Raw genomic sequence first — 17,213 nt, forward strand, 5'->3', positions numbered from 1 at the left:
TTTGTGGATAAATTCCATCTTTGCAGGCTTCTCTCTGAGCCACGTTTGGTAATTGTTCAAAACAAATATTTACTTAAAAACTGACTTGGTAACGAGCATTGGAGAGCTGTTGAAAGTATAAAACATTGTGGGAAACAACTTCCTCTTAAGTAACGTAGTTTTTTTTTAAAGAGGTAATTTTTGACTAAAATAATAAAAGACTTCTAGCTAGAAGTATTTTATTCCTATCTGAAAGCACACAAGTTCGTCCAACAAGGGTGTTTTTTCTTGCATCATTTTCTCCCATCTCCGATGACCAATTGAGCTCAAATTTTCACAGGTTTGTTATTTTATGCATTTGTTGAGATACACCAAGTGAGAATACTGGTCTTTGACATTTACCAATAGTGCACCTTCCCTTTAAGGAAGTGATTACAGCTATTTATGACAGTAACGGTCTCCATAAGACAAAACAAAGAGTCTTGCCCTAGTAAAGCATTCAATGAAATGCAACGGCTTTGATTTCTTTCAACATTATAAACTAACATTTAAAAAAACATTGCCTCCAACAACAGTGGCATAAAAAATACAATTATAACATAATTTTGAATCTTAATCATCATACACTTAGTAATCGTCTAAGCGTTTCACTCCACTTTGAAAGCAAGAAAGCACTCTGCCAAAAAAAAACCACCCCAAAAACAGTAGTAATCTTCTAAGCGTTTCACTCCACTTCGAGCAAGAAAGCACTCTGCCCCCCAAAAAAATGGAATTTTTGTTTTGTTTACTGTGATAAAAGCAGTACCATAGTTATACACAGCTTTCAAATCCAAACAAGTTCAATTATTTTACCTGCGTTACAGGGCCTAATTTCATAAATATATTGATTCAAAATGTTCTGCTTAGCAGAAATGAGCAGGATACCTGTCAAAAATTGTACCTGCAACATGGTATTTTGGCTGGTAACTCTGTTCTGGTGAGCACAACTTTGTTGTGCTCAGCTACGTATGTTCTTAAGCAGCTCTATGAAATTGGGCCCTAATTATTAGCAGGTATATCATTTTTCTTATGTATTATTAAAATAAAGTTTGCATCTGCGATGCCTTGACATTTTCCAAACTGTTTCATATTTCCAAACAATTTCGTCTTTATAGACCATTTAAATACTTAAAAAGAGGAAACAAGTTATATCAAAAGATAATAATTGCAAAAGAAAACACCCATTACCATGAAACAAAATTTACATTTTAAAATTTGCTAAAAACACCACCAATAAAAATACATGTAGATAAAATCATTGAATTTTTTTACAATGTCATTTCTCCCAGCAAAGAGCTTCTGTAGCTTGGAAATGTCATAGTCAATAGTTCACCTGCATGAATTTCAGAGAAAACAAACACTTATCTTGTGTTTTTTTGTTTAACGCTTGGTTAATTTGAGCATTCATTGCATTCATGTACAATTCAATAAAAACTGTCAATAAATCTTTAAACAAACCTTTTTTTCTCTGATTTTCTATTTGCGTATTTCAGTTAAATTTTTTAAATTTTATCTGAGCAGGCAATATCAAACCAGTTAGTTCTTTGATAGAGCCCATACAAAAAAAATATACATTGATAAAATTATAATTTGATAATTGTTTATTTATGTGCAGGTTTGTAAACGAAAAAAAAAAAAAAAAATGGTGAATATTTTTTTAAAATACATATACAGGAAAGCTTATAAATACCTTATTGCTGTAGAACAAATAATTAAAAAACATAGTTTTTAAAGCATTAACTAAAATCCTTAGTACCCAGGCTTTATTGCGTACAGGTGTGCCATTCATTCAATAGCCTCCACTCCTTGGTTCAAATCAGATTGTCAAGACTAAAATAAGATTGAGATGCCTGCCGGTGATTTCACCAAACTCTTCCTAACTTAGCATTAATCTTAGGACTTGGTTTGAGTTCAATTCCATATCTAAAGACGTTAGGACTCATTGAACCCATCCCAAGTAAGGATGACTGAGTTAATACTCGTCCTAACTTGAGTTAGGATTAATCCTATTTTTTTGTGAAATCGGCTGCTGGCCCAGTGATAAGAAATTGTTATTTGGTTCAACAGTCCTCAATCCTTCTGAATCCTTCATTTAAGCATATATGATATATAGAAAGATTTGGGAGGAAAACCTAATGTTATAAGGTAAAGACTAAATATCAAAAGCTTTAAAACAAATTTTTACAAACCAGACAACTAAATTACTTCTTCAAACATGTGTTTGGTAAAAAATACTTTGGGTTAACGTGCATATAAAGGCCCAATCATTTTAAACTCACTACATTGTGTAAAAGAAGATTAGTAACTTCAAAAGAAATTCAAACAAATTAAATACGGGTGGCAGGTAGCCAGGCATGATAGTTCCATAGAAACAAAGCAGGCATTGAGGGCATAAGGGCTGACCTAAAAGGTAACTATCGCTATTGGCTTTCAGGCTAGTTAATGATTTTGCTGATTTTTCTAAAACAAAAGAAACTCAAAACAATCAGAAATCAGATTATAGAAGGAAAGAAATAATGCGTGGTTTGGCAAGACATTTTTAAGGCACTTTTTAATACATCAGTAAAGCCTTTAAAGTCTATAGTTTTTAATGTCTACCTTAGACTTGGCTTTTCACTTATCCAAGGTGAAAAATCAGGGCTTAAAACAAATATTACAGTAGCATAAAAGTAGGCAAGCAACTTGAACCAAGTCTAGTGGATAAGCAGAAATGAAGCCCAATTTTATTTTGCTAAGCATAAACTTAAGGGGGCTTCAGTTACAAAAAGTAAACTTTAGGGAATTGGTTGGTAACCTGTTTCTGCTAAGCATGTTTTTATGCTTAAAGGCTGGTTGGTAACCTGTTTCTGCTAAGCATGTTTTTATGCCTAAAGGCAGTGGACACTATTGGTAATTACTCAAAATAATTATTAGCATAAAACCTTTCTTGGTGAAGAGTAATGGGGAGAGGTTGGTGGTATAAAACACTGTGAGAAACGGCTCCCTCTGAGGTGCCATAGTTTTCGAGAAAGAAGTAATTTTACACGAATTTGATTTCGAGACCTCAGATTTAGAACTTGAGGTCTTGAAATCAACCATCTAAACGCACACAACTTCGTGTGACAAGGGTGTTTTTTCTTTCATTATTATCTCGCAAGTTCGATGACCGATTGAGCTCAAATTTTCACAGGTTTGTTATTTTATGCGTATGTTGAGATACACCAAGTGTGAAGGCTAGTCTTTGACAATTACCAATATTGTCCACTGCCATTAAAGGCTTTAAGAACTTTGGCCCAGATTCTTTTTTTTTACACAATGTGATGTGACTGAACCCAGGGCTTTCTGAAAAAAAGTAGAATCAGATTTGTACATGTTTCTTCAAACCGTATGCATTTTATGCATTTAGATTCTTCATTGTAGTTGGTGTTATACACCAAAATAATACACAAATGTATTTTAAAAATGGGCACGTCTGATTGGTGCTTGAAACCAATATGTTAAACCATACCTCATGTTTTTATATCTTTAAAGACAGGCCTGTCTGAAAAAAAGAGAAAAAAAAGTTCCTGAATTTATATCTTTAAAGATGGTCCCATCTGATTGGTGCTTGAAATCAGTATGTAACAATACCTAATGTTTATGTATCTTCAAAAGATGGTCCCGTCTGTTTGGTGCTTGAAATCAGTTATGTTAAACCATACCTCATGTTCATGTATGGGCACTTCTGATTGGTGCTTGAAATCAATTATGTTAAACCATACCTCATGTTCGTGTATGGCCACTTCTGATTGGTGCTTGAAATCAATATGTTAAACCATACCTCATGTTCATGTATGGGCACTTCTGATTGGTGCTTGAAATCAATATGTTAAACCATACCTCATGTTCATGTATGGCCACTTCTGATTGGTGCTTGAAACCAATATGTTAAACCATACCTCATGTTCATGTATGGCCACTTCTGATTGGTGCTTGAAATCAATATGTTAAACCATACCTCCTGTTTATATATCATGCATTTTGATTGGTGTATTTATACATCAGTATGTCAAACCAAACCTCATGTTGATGTAATCAAGGCTGTTGATTGGTGGATATTTGTTGCTTCCGTCGATGCATTCAATGAGCGAGTCGTAGTTGGGATGTCCAAAGAAAGCGATGGACTGTCGAGGCTTGACACAATCCCCGGGGGCGTCTTCCAAGAGAACACGGTGCTTCTGCAAGTTTAAATTGTTTGTTTGTAAAAGTCCATTAGAAAATAGAAATTATAAAATATAAAATATAGAACACCTTCATGACTACAGAATATAAATTGGTGTGTAGGAAATAAATAAGCGTTTAGAATTAGTATGTAATGTATAACTAAGCAACCATAAAGGACGTCTTATGTCAAAATCAGGCAGTTCTTGAAATACCGAGATATAAAAATAAAAAAATAAAAAAATTAGGCCACCTTTTCAGGAAAGCTGAAAAAACTGGGATTGGAAAATTTGGGGTAGAGGAAGCTTTCGGTTAGGGATAATTCGTCAGGTAGTGGTGAAGGTGAGAGAGCTGTTCATTCCCCATCACCACCACCACCACCACCACCATCACCACTCACCACAGCTAGGTATTGGTCAGCCGTCCACCTCTGCATCAGATCTCCGATATTCACTAGAATTCCATTCTCCACTAACTGTGCTTTGATATAGCTGCCTCCTCGGCTCCGCACCTAATAGAAGGAAATAGACATAATACAAAAAACAAATAAACTAATATTCATAAATACCTCAGACAGTTTCGCTATTCCTATTGGTGGAGAGCGCGTCACGTGGGGGTGTTTAAACTGTTGATAATGACCAGTGTTTATAATCGATGGTTGTGAGCTTTGAAAAATTTCACGCATAGCTGGCCTCTGGACTTGGCATCTCTGTTATCGAAAAGAGAAGGGGGTTCACCCTGGTGTTCCTGGTTTGATCGTACTGCGCCAAAGTACCATACAACCGCTACATTATGCTATATAAAGGAATAGGTCTCATACTTCAAAATGTAGCACTGAGCACTTTGATACGCCCCTATGGGGTGTAGTTTGTTTACTACTGGTTGAATGTTTTAAAGATTTTTTACTCCCGTTGCTATAATTCCATATTTTCTTATTTTTAATAATTTGTCCATATTTCCATGTTCAGCGCCCTAGAGCATGTCTACATGATTAGGGTGCTTTATAAGTTTTGGTATTATTAATATTTATTCTTATAATTAAAGCACAAAATACGATCCAAGTGTTGTCATTAGTATCATTATGTGCACAGTGAAAAAGACAAAAAATACCATACAGAATATGAGGATGTGTAAACTGATTTACCTCCAGTCCCGGCCGTTCCTGGAATAGTAGTGTGATCCCTCCATAATCCGAGTGTTCCCCGCAGCGAACCTGTTGCTCCTTGGGACTAACATCAACAAGGGCGGGATAGTACAGGGTGCGAAGCGTTGTGCCACTATTCTCGAAAGCTTTAGAGTGGTGCTTTGCAAATAACAACGGATCCTGTGAAGATTGCAAAAGAGCAGTCCAATCGTCACTATCAATTCACTCAAGAAATCATAGCCATTTCAGAAGGGCTACCGCCGGAAATAACAGTATTATGTTTCTACTTCCAGTGCTTAGAGCATTATAGTTTATGATCTTGGCGCTTTATATAAACGTGAGTTATATAAAGGATGCCTATTACAGGCCTTGAATATCGTTCTTGAAGGGACACAAAAGTTTTCCTCTGGTAAGGGGCAGAGTATTTAAAACTTGTATTGGAACCTTGCAAAGGGCACCACAGCAAAAAGCACAGAGCAATTGCTGTGGGTGCCATGGTTTATTTCCAGGCCTGCTACCATGTGTTAAGCACTGGCAGCCATTTTGAACTTTGCTTTTTATTTTTCAACCAATTTCTTTTTCAAAATTCAAATCCGCCATGACCCAGGTCGAGATTCCAGTTGAACCTAGTTAAACTGGAACTAGTTGAAACTAGTTGATAAACTAGTTAAACACAGTTAACACCAGTTGGTTTAATATGGAAAATGGACAGAAACCAACTGGTTTATAATTTCAACCTAGTTGAACACAGTTAAACCTAGTCCAAACCAGTTGGTTAATATGGAAAATGGACGAGTTTGGTCACTTTCCAGTTGAACCAGTTGACCCCAGTTAACTAGGTTCAACTGGAATTTTGACCTGGGGATCCTATAACCAAATGCCTTTCTCATGACATACTGTGACTGTGTGCCAAATTAACTACGGTTTACTAGAACCAAATTGTTGACACCACATAATGCCGTTAGTTCACAAAATTTAAGGAAAACTACACAATATCAGAAGATTTTTGTCTGAATCATTATATTCTCCCTTTTAAACATCTTTGTAACCATTGTCATTTCATGACAAAGGCTTTGATAGCACAAATCACCGAATCTGAAAGTACACATTTTTTAACCTTTGGTCTGCTGCACTCCGACTAATAAGCTTTATTGGCGCTTTACGAAAACGCTTCAACTATTAGCATTCACATTTAACAGGTGAACCATCTAACCGTAAAAAAAAACAAATTTACAGTGGAAAAATACAAAATACAAATACCAGACGACCGTCTGGAGTTGGAATTGTTAGCCACAGGCACTTTCTGAGGCGTCTAGGGCTACCAAATTCCTAACAAATTAACACATTATTTTCATTCCCATACAATAACCATTTTCCAACTAAGCTTAATGTTCCCTCTTCCGAGAGTCTTTGGCTTCACAAACGGAGTTTAATAAAAAGGGAAATAAAACAAGGAATTTCAGGGACGTTACTCAATATAATACCGCACATTCACAGGCGGAGGAAACTTAATCAATTAAAACAAAAAATGAATGCAAGTCGCCAGACACGCAAGGCCTGAAGGCCACTTTAAGGTGTGGGCTACAAATCAACTATTTTCCCAGGGATCGCTGCGACTTCTCTTGGGGCTGGAACAGGGTTGACCACTTTATAGCCTACAAAGATGTAGGCTTGGGTATCATCCATCAGATGCCTGGCTGGTAGAGCAGAATGCACTACCCCCAATTTTTACGAAGTGTCTTGCTTAATAAGGACACAAGTGTCACTACAGGGACTTGAACCCACACTCCGCTGATCAAACACCAGAGCTTCAATCCGGTGCTCTTAACCGCTAGGCCATAACACGCCAACTGTCGTACTTAGTTGTTTTAAAACGCAGGGAGCTGCCTCGCGGCTGTGTACTGACCTGAAGCTGGAGAGCATGACCCATGACCTCTAGGATTCGCTCATGCAGAACCAGGCAAGGATCCCAGAAGTCTGTTAAGACCTGCTTGAAGCTGGGACACTCCGAGTCTTTGGGCCACTGATGATAGGTAAAAGTGCACAGAAAACCAAGTCAACTTTAAGGGTTAATTTTTGAAAAATTCTTTTAAAAACCTTGTTCCTTTATATTAGACTACAGCAATATTAAATTCCTATAAAATCAGTTACAAGTTTTTGATGAAATGCCACTGGGAAAACTGGAGGATTCACGTGCAAAGAGGACTGTTGGGTCAAATTCAGAGTTCTTAAAAAAAAAAAAAAAACCTCTTTGGAGTGACCTGCTTGAAGTTGGGATGTTTTCAGGGCTGATTGCCCACTAAATGACTATAGGTGCATTGCCTTGAAATCTCTCCAAACTTTGCTTTGGAATTGCTCTTTATTGTTTTGAAGAGTTGTTTGCATGCATTAGCAGAAAAAAGTGTGTCGCAATTGTTGGTAAATTATTGAAAAACATTATATGTCGCTTGAAGTACAACCAGCAAAACTTACAGTTCGTAACAAATTTGGTTCTACCAAATATTGGACCATATTTGTCATGAAATTACACAAAAACCATACAATTCAAGAGATATTTATGTGAATCATTATATTCTGCTTTCATAAAATATTGTACAAACTTATTTCATTTTAAACACTTCTTATAGCCCAAAGCACCTAATTTGAAGGCAACGTGGCTATTGAAAACACACAGAAGATCCTGGGTCAAACGAAGGGTCAAACGAAAAAATATATATTTATTTTTAGTTTGTTTATAACTCAATCCATTCTTATCAAAGCGAAGACCCAAAGGGCGGACAAACAAGAGACATGACAATGTACTGACTCCTAAACCTAGGTCAGAGATATTCATAATAACGATGAACAATTAATATCAAATCCATAGAGATTAAATTCCTGATATATTCACAGAACACATTGAAGACAAAATGTGTGTGTGTGTAATTAGGTATACACATACAAACAGGGGACCTATAACAAAAGAGGACAATAGGATCCATGGTTTTGGAAAGGTCCACAGTTGGAAAACGTGTAAAAAAACAATCAGAGCCGTTAGAAACTAAGAATAACAGAAGATGAGATATACTTACATTATTCTCATTAGCAGTCATTGGATGGTAGTTGAACAATTCCTTAAGGTCACCGTGGGGTCGGTCTGGATTAAGACTGAAAAAAATTGGAAAATTTTATAGTAGGTTCGGACCTCTGGCAAAATGTAGTCATTGTTTGATAAGATTTTACAAGGGCCCCTGGACAGTACAAAGGCTGCTGTCCTTTCACACATTTTAATTTCTTACTTACATCATTCAGGACCACAGTGGAAACTAGTTGTTTCCCGCTACTGATTTGGAAAAGGTAAATCCACTGTCAAAATAAGGTATTCCATTTATTTAGCGTACCTATGTGCAGTGTATTTGTCTTTAATTTAAACTCAAAGGCTCAAAGGCTCAAAGGGTTCGAGTGCCGGTTGTGACACTTTTGTCCTTAAAAGCAAGACACTTAACCATTATGGCTACGTCCTTCGGATGGGACTTAAAGCCGTCAATCCTGAGTGTTGTGTAATGCAGGTAAAAATATTCAGTGCACTATCGAAAAGAGGAGAGTTCCGCATCATTGTTCCTAGTTTGATTGGCTGCATGGATGGAGCATGATTTACGACAAGTATATCTAAATTGTTTGTACTCTCTTACTTTTCTCGTTCCATTCGCACATATCCATGATTTTCCTTGGGATTCCTGGGGTATTTGTCTTTGACACTGGCTGGAAGATGAAAGAACTCCTTTGATACGCTCCACATCTGCTGGACCTTTAAAAAACACACATAGCTTGAATAGTTTATTATTATAAAACATAAATCATTGGGCCCAATTTCATACAGCTGCTTAAGCACAATAAGTAGCTAAGCACAATGCTTACCAGAACAGGGTTGCCAGCCAAAATACCATGTCACATGTTCAATTTGTGACTGGACTGGTATCCTGCTCGTTTCAGCTAAGCAGAAAATAGTTAAACAAACAAATGATTAGCGAATATGATCTTGCGATGACTTTTAGTGGTCACAAAGTCTAAGTACTTAGCAAATTTATGACAAATTGCGGCATTTTGTGTTAAGATTTTATTTGCGGTGTCATCTTGAAGTAGTTTGTCTTATTCGCTTTATTTACTCTTCTTGTTCTTTTTCTGGTGTTCAGACAACTCGTGTTTCGGACAATTTGACCATTCGGACAACCCGATGGTTGAGACAGCTTGACCATTCGGACAACTCGACGGACGTTATTTCAACTGTCAGACAACTCGACTTAGGACCAAGACAAGTCGACAGATGGTTGTGACGGGGGCCTCAGCACGGGGCACGCACAGGGCCGGGAAGGGGGGGGGGGTTAGGGATGGGCATGGGGTAGAGTTAGGGTTAGGTTGGGGTTAGGGTAGGGCATGGGGTAGATTTAGGGTTAGGTTAGGGTTAGGTTAGGGTTAGGGTTAGGGTAAGGGCTAGGGTTGGGGTTAGGGTTAGGATTTACAGGAAATTTGTGTAAACATGTCAGTAACGGAGGTAATTAAGCTTTGTCAGTTTTTCATCAATCTCATTAACGTAACGATGTAATTACAAAATTTTATACTTTTTGAAACCAGTTGAATTTGTTTGCAAGTGGACTTTTTTTCAAAAGAATGCCTATGGTTCTCCTGTTATTTTTTATGCCCCAGCATTAAAAAAAAACAGTTTACATTTAAACTGCCACTTATAGATTTTATTTTGTAATCGATAACAAAGTCCACCATGCAACACAACCACCTGCACCATGACATGGCCCATTTTTACCCCTCTGGAGGTCCTGCTCCCACCTTGATCAACCTTCAAGGGAAGCCTGTCAACCCATCGACCAAACTTCCTCAGGCCTGATACTTCATGGAGGCAACAAAGGCAATTGCCTCCATGCCCCCCTGGTTATTGCCTTGGTGCCCTTAAAACGCCCCAGTAAATATTTACAGTTTCCTCATTAGGGTGCCCTTTACTAAGGAGAAAATGCTTTGGTGCCCTTGCCTTTTCGAAAAAGAAACATTTGCATTCTACAACGCCCCCAGCTCATACTTACCTTTTCTTGTGGAAAACCTGTGTTGACAACATAGAAGAAGCCTATGGTCCTCAAAGCTTTGTTGATGTTGTCCACAAGGGTTTGGAAGGCGGTACTTTTAAGATCAGGTTTTCCCTCTGAGAGACTGTAAACACTGAAGTCAATGACTGGGATCGACTCCAATGTGTCCCCCATCTTGATGTGTGTTAATTCTTCTGGCTTGAAGACTTGGTAAGCTTTGTGGCTTTATACTATATCTGCAACAAAACAGAAAAACAACGTTATTGAATTGATTTTTAAACCATTTATTGACATTCAAATTTAATGACATTTGTTTGTTCTTCGAGAAGCATTTTTAAATCCATGTCTTTTTGATCTAGTAATTAATTTCGATAGACCTTTGTTGTTTGCAGTAAGTCTCTCATTCATTCAAATGCTTCTTTGGTCTCCACACAACACAGCAGAATGAAGCAGCCTGTATATACACGGTAGCTTGCTCTAAAGAGATTCGTGTACAGTAGGCCTACACCCCCAAAAAGTGCTGATGACGATCCCACTAGCATCAAGTTCATGCAGTGAAACAGGCCAACCAGCGGGCTAGAGCTGTGCGTGACCTGGCTGGGGTACACCTGTACGTGACTATGTCAATAATGCCAGATTGGGTTATAAATCAAAGCAAGCATAACAAATCTGCACGGCAACGTATACAAAACAGTCCTAAAGTATTGAAGCAATCTCTTGTGTGTACAGTGCCCAATTACCGTACACAAAAGAAGTTTCACGACAATGGGGTATTCTTGGGGTTTAGGATAAATACTCCCAGCAGCACAGCAGGTCACTAGAAGTATTTAATCCATTTACTTTTTTTAAAGCAAGTTGTACTGCAGTAATATTGTTCATTGATTGTGTTGTCTCACCTGGAACTATCACCTCGGGGTGGGGGGGGGGTATTAATTCAAATCTGTATCACACTAAGAGATCACAGAGTTTTATGTGAAATAATTTGTGAAGGCCAACCCAAACAAAGCCCCTTGGGGTTTTGACATATAATGCTTCCCCTCGCATGAGCTATTTTAGTCAATGTTTTATTTTTTTATTTTTTTCCCAGTCAAATCCAGGGCAGGGCTTATCCGGCTCTTGTACTTCCCTACAGGTTACCAACTATTTATTTCCTGCTAGCTCTAATAAGTGGCTTCTTATATCTACAGCGCTTAATATGTTCGTCACTCAAGGCTCAAGGCGCTTCAAATCCAGTATCTAACCTGCAAATTGAGCTACGTTCTTGATGTACGAGATGTACAATGTGCTGTGGTCCAAATCTATGCAATATGCAGCCAATCAAACCAGGAACACCAAGCGGACTTAAACCCATTCATGCCACTCCAGACACTTTGTTTTAAAAGCAATTTGTAGCAAGACTGTTATCTAGAGGGTTTGGGATATTGGCTAGGGTTTGTGGTTGTGGTGGGGGGGGGGGGGGCTAGGTCTAGGTTTGGGGGTGGGGGCAATGGTTTGAGCTGTGGGTTGGTGTGGGGTTTTTTTTGGGTAGTAGGGTTTGATCTGGTGGATAGGGTTTGGGCTGGGGCGTGGGTTTAAGTTAGCTGATTTGAGATGAGAGACTAGAGTGTGACCTAGGTCACACTCTAGTCCCTCACCTCAAAGCCGTCAGGTCTGACGGCTATAGGGTGGGCTAGGGTTTGGGCTCTGGTAAGTTTTTGTCCTTTTTCTTCAAAGGATTTCCTCAGTGGTGTTTTGAGTGTTATGAAAAGATTCATTAGACATTGAGGATCACAGCTCGTGTTCTTATAATTTGTGTCATGATTTTCGAACGTGGTAAAAATTAAGGGGGCAAATCTAGTGACTAGCTGTCAAAATTGTTTGAGTTGGAATATAGGCCCTATTTCCGTTTTGCAAAAAAACCTGCTTGAACCCTCCTTTGACATCATGGGGGTTACAGTATCGCAACTAAAGGTCTGGGCTAGCTGAGGGCCAAGGTTTTACACCCATCATAAACCTAGCGTACCACATAAGCTTGGGCGATATCGATTTATTTTATTCACGATATATCGCCGACAATATATCGCGATATTCGATATAATCGCGATTAATTAAATTTGACATCATCAGTCTTCAAACTCCAAGTGAAAGTTGTAGAAGAGACAGTCATAGCATAAGAGAGGTGTTCTAATGACCTATTTGTCTGGTTTTACTCCAAACCGCCAAAACATGTCAATAAATGTAAAATGTACACCGGATACCAACTTGACCTATTGGCCATTGAGTGCCTTCCTGATTGGTCAAAAAGGAAGTCAATGATTGGCTGTTCGGCTGAAACCCCTAAACCTCATTTTGTCACAAAATTTACAATGGACTTTCATGTGCAAAATTGTGCCTAGAGCTTGCTTATTACTGATTGGCCAATAGTGTCATGCCCTAATGCATATTCAGATCAACCAACCACAAACCCTGTGTGGTGACCTATTTATCAATAAAGTCAAAACATTATAATGTATAACATTTGCACTGGCTTATTGTACACATGTAAACAATGTGACCTATAAAAAAATCCATGTACGTACGAGTTATAAAGCATTTGATCCTTAGGGGATAAAATGTGATATCGCCCAAGCTTAGTACCCCATGATTGCTGAATTACTCTGTAGGCATGTAGGTACATTAAAACTTAAATAAATGTAATGTTACTTTAGAAAATACAACGTAAAACAGCAACAACTTACAACAAATTAACCATACACTAACACACAGCTAGTTTCAACCTGTAAACCCCCAAAGGTAAATTTGGTTAAATACAGTGAACACTATTGGTAATTGTCAAAGACCAGTCTTCTCACTTGGTGTATCTCAACATATACATAAAACAACAAACCTGTGAAAATTTTAGCTCTATCGGTCGTCGAAGTTGCGAGATAATAATGAAAGAAAAAACACCCTTGTCACACAAAGTTGTGTGCTTTTACTTTTTAGATGGTTGATTTCGAGACCTCAAATTCTAAACTTGAGGTCTCAAAATCAAATTCGTGGAAAAATACTTCTTTCTCGAAAAACTATATGTCACTTCAGAGGGAGCCGTTTCTCACAATGTTTTATACCATCAACCTCTCCCCATTACTCATTACCAAGTGAAGTTTTATGCTAATAATTATTTTGAGTAATTACCAATAGTGTCCACTGCCTTTAAACTAATACACTGGACTCCACAATATGTATGTACGGTCCTTGTCTTTTGACACTAATCTTCCTCCATGTTTACACCCTGAATTCCTCCATGATGTTTATACGTACAAACGAAAGCAAAAGAGTCCGTGACTATAGGGCTGACCGTCCTTGGCCTCTCTCTGTCCTTGCTAGTTAATAATAGTATTATCCTGGTGTCATGTGTTTTCAGTAGGATAACAGGAAAATTGTTCACAATCAAAAACTAAAAAAATTTTGTCAAATCTTCTATCCAATTTTTTAACAATAACACTTACACTTCATGGTGTGTTGAAATTTTTAAAGTTTTGGTTTTACAATGCGAGAGACAGTCCGCCATTAACAGTGCTTAATGCATGCACGGCATTGGAGCAACGTCATATGTTTTCACACCTTTCATTGGTTGGTATTTTATTGAATATTCAGAAACTAGTATGGCGTGCAAAATAAATCAAAAATATTATTCAATTACTACTTAACAAATTTAATTACATTTTTTTCATAAGGCATTTTGGCTACTATATGAGAATCCAGAGATATCATAAGGCATGAAAGTAAAACACCCCACCCCCTTGAAACACACACACTTCATAACAATCCGTTTTCCCCCATTTCAGACCAGTAATGTTTGGTTTGGAAAAGTTTCCGTATGGCGCCACCACTTTTTCATTCGAAATAAAATAATATAGTATCTAATTTACCTGATTGATATATCCCTTTTTGTAAAAATGAGTGAAAAAGTGGTGGCGCCATACGGAAAGTTATCCTTTGGTTTTAGGAGATAAGAAAGGTCAATCTATGATATTTTCTCTCTAATGTAGACTTAATATTTATTACGCTTATCAGAATTTATTACAGTATGTAGTAAATAAAATAAAAAAATTGTCATTTTTTCTTAAAATATTTTAATATTATTTAAATAAAATAATATAGTATCTAATTTACCTGATTGATATATCCCTTTTTGTAAAAATGAGTGAAAAAGTGGTGGCGCCATACGGAAAGTTATCCTTTGGTTTTAGGAGATAAGAAACCAATCTATGATATTTTCTCTCTAATGTAGACTTAATATTTATTACGCTTATCAGAATTTATTACAGTATGTAGTAAATAAAATAAAAAAATTGTCATTTTTTCTTAAAATATTTTAATATTATTTAAATAAAATAATATAGTATCTAATTTACCTGATTGATATATCCCTTTTTGTAAAAATGAGTGAAAAAGTGGTGGCGCCATACGGAAAGTTATCCTTTGGTTTTAGGAGATAAGAAACCAATCTATGATTTTTTCTCTCTAATGTAGACTTAATATTTATTACGCTTATCAGAATTTATTACAGTATGTAGTAAATAAAATAAAAAAATTATCATTTTCACTTAAAAAGTATTTTAATATTATTTTCCCCATATTGGCACACCATAGAATCCTAGCCCACCTTGTTGAGCTGTTAATGGCTCCGCTTTTAACATCGGTCTCATCAGTCATCACTGTCACCATGAGACCGATGTTAAAAGTGGAGCCATTAACAGCTCAACAAGGTGGGCTACATAGAATCCCAAATTATTAGTAACCACCTCACGTGATCCATCTAGTGACTAAAGCAGAATGAAACTCAATCTAGCAGATAGTAATTTTGTTTTGAACTTTCGAGGTTGGATGATGTTTCTTTGACTCATTTGAATGTTGGCATAATATAATGCACTAGTAAGTAGTGATTAGTACAAAAAATCAATTTATAAATGTTTGAGCATAACCAACGACAGGAATCTTTATTCTCAGCATGATTGATTATTAAGCCTGATGAAAATACGGACAGTGAGTAAACTGCATAGCTTCTGTCACCGGTGCAGCTTGCACAATCTCGCGGTAAACGGGAATCAAAGTCGGGAACCGAAAACATATGAGGGTCGATAACGTATTACACAACTATTAGTACATCATGTATTACTCATACAGCGTTTCAAAACTTTTATTAGTCAGACACTTTATCTATAAGTAGCGATCGAGAAAACAACATACCTGCGGTGTCTTTAACTTTAGTAGCAATGCAGCTCTATCTTAGTACTTGCAATGATTTTCCATAGTTTTCAATCAATCACATTCACAACGTAATCATCAAGCTGTGCTCTGTCTATATCTAGCTCTCTAGTGCTGTCCTACAATTATTATGTACAATATATATTGGGGCGCCACGATCGACCGGTCTTGTCAAACGATGACCCAAACAACAATAACAACACGCTACGGCTATTCCGTGAACACACCACGTGCTACTTTTGGCTTCACCCACCATTGTATGTTAACAATGCCACGCGCTCTTATTGAGGGGTGGGGGCGTGTACACCCGTATCGTGGGGCGCAGGGGTGGCGGATGCACTTAAAAATCAAGAAGATAGTGGTAAAAGATTTCCATTAATTAATTACATTTAAAAAAAATGATTTTTGATTTACCAGTTTTTAATTAACTGAAACAATGCAGTTTTTTTGTAATTAATTAGTTTTTAATTTCGTACAAAAACTGCAGTTTTTAATCGTTAAAGGTTTGTCTGTATAAACGTGACTAACAGAGCATTTCTACCCACTTTATCTGAGTAACACCAGGCTATTTCTATTATGAGTTGAACATTTGCAGTGGTATAATGTGCATACTACACACACAGCTGTGGTGACTTTTAGACAATGGAACCAAGGTCCCATAATGTTTTTCTTTGTTAAAGGCAGTGGCCACTATAGGCCTAATTGGTAAATACTCAACAACAAAATTAGCATAAAAACTTACTAGGTAACAAGCATTGGAGGGCTGTTGATAGTATAAAATATTGTGAGAAACAGCTCCCTCTGAAGTAAAGTAGTTTTTGAGAAAGAAGTTTTTTTCAACGAATTGGATTTCGAGACCTTATTTGAGGTTCCGAAATCAAGCGTCTTTCATGTGACAAGAGTGTTTTTTCATTGACTTACCATCTCGCAACTTCGACGACCAATTGTGTTCAAATTTTCAAAGGTTTGTTTTTTTATGCATATGTTGAGATACGTCCTTACTCTATGGATACACCAAGTGAGAAGACTGTTCTTTGACAATTACCAAAGGTGTCTGTGCCTTTAAAGCTGTTTAGCAGAAAATCCAATAAAATGTCTTTGCCAAGTGAAAAATGATTGCAACAAAATGTGTGTTCAGGTGAGAATTTCATTTTCCCCGAAAATGGGTCACATATATCGGCATAATTTGAAATCAATGTTATCATTCATCCTGTCAGGATACATTCTTATTTTCATTACATGTACGTGTGTTGCAATCCAATTTGAACAATGCTATAAATCAATATTGCATTCTATAAACAATATTTTCCAGACTTCTAACGTAATTCAGAGAAACTTTTTCTTCTGGAGTATTGTCGCATTGACAATTTGTCAAAGAACAGACACTTTTTATGACCAAATACAGGGCGAGTGAAACAGAAGTTGACTGGGATTGGCGATGTTTTTCAAAACAATCAAATGACACTCAAAGTTCAAAAGCACTCTCTCCTGCCTATTCAGAGTAAAATAATGAAAGAAATTTATCATCCTAAGAAGAGTCATGTCTATTTTAATCAAGGTACTCATTT

General features: G+C 37.0%; 1 protein-coding gene across 2 annotated transcripts; it reads right to left on the bottom strand.

Annotated features, from left to right (window-relative positions):
- Positions 1–3,197: 3,197 nt before the first annotated feature.
- On the bottom strand, positions 3,198–15,776 carry LOC117291780 (2-oxoglutarate-dependent dioxygenase gloF-like). Of its 2 annotated transcripts, none has more exons than XM_033773683.1 (8): positions 15,628–15,776; positions 10,414–10,649; positions 9,013–9,128; positions 8,413–8,488; positions 7,248–7,364; positions 5,342–5,521; positions 4,598–4,708; positions 3,198–4,214 (listed from the first exon to the last, which is right to left on the bottom strand). In XM_033773683.1, the coding sequence occupies exons 2-8, from the start codon at positions 10,585–10,587 to the stop codon at positions 4,038–4,040; spliced, it is 951 nt and encodes a 316-aa protein (XP_033629574.1). In that variant the 5' UTR covers positions 10,588–10,649; positions 15,628–15,776; the 3' UTR covers positions 3,198–4,037. The 2 variants fall into 2 exon arrangements, with proteins under 2 accessions (XP_033629574.1, XP_033629575.1); XM_033773684.1 differs by lacking the exon at positions 15,628–15,776 and adding an exon at positions 10,791–10,933.
- Between the last annotated feature and the right edge of the window lie 1,437 nt (positions 15,777–17,213).

This window comes from Asterias rubens, chromosome 6 (assembly GCF_902459465.1).
Source record: "Asterias rubens chromosome 6, eAstRub1.3, whole genome shotgun sequence".
Taxonomy (NCBI): Eukaryota; Metazoa; Echinodermata; class Asteroidea; order Forcipulatida; family Asteriidae; genus Asterias; species Asterias rubens.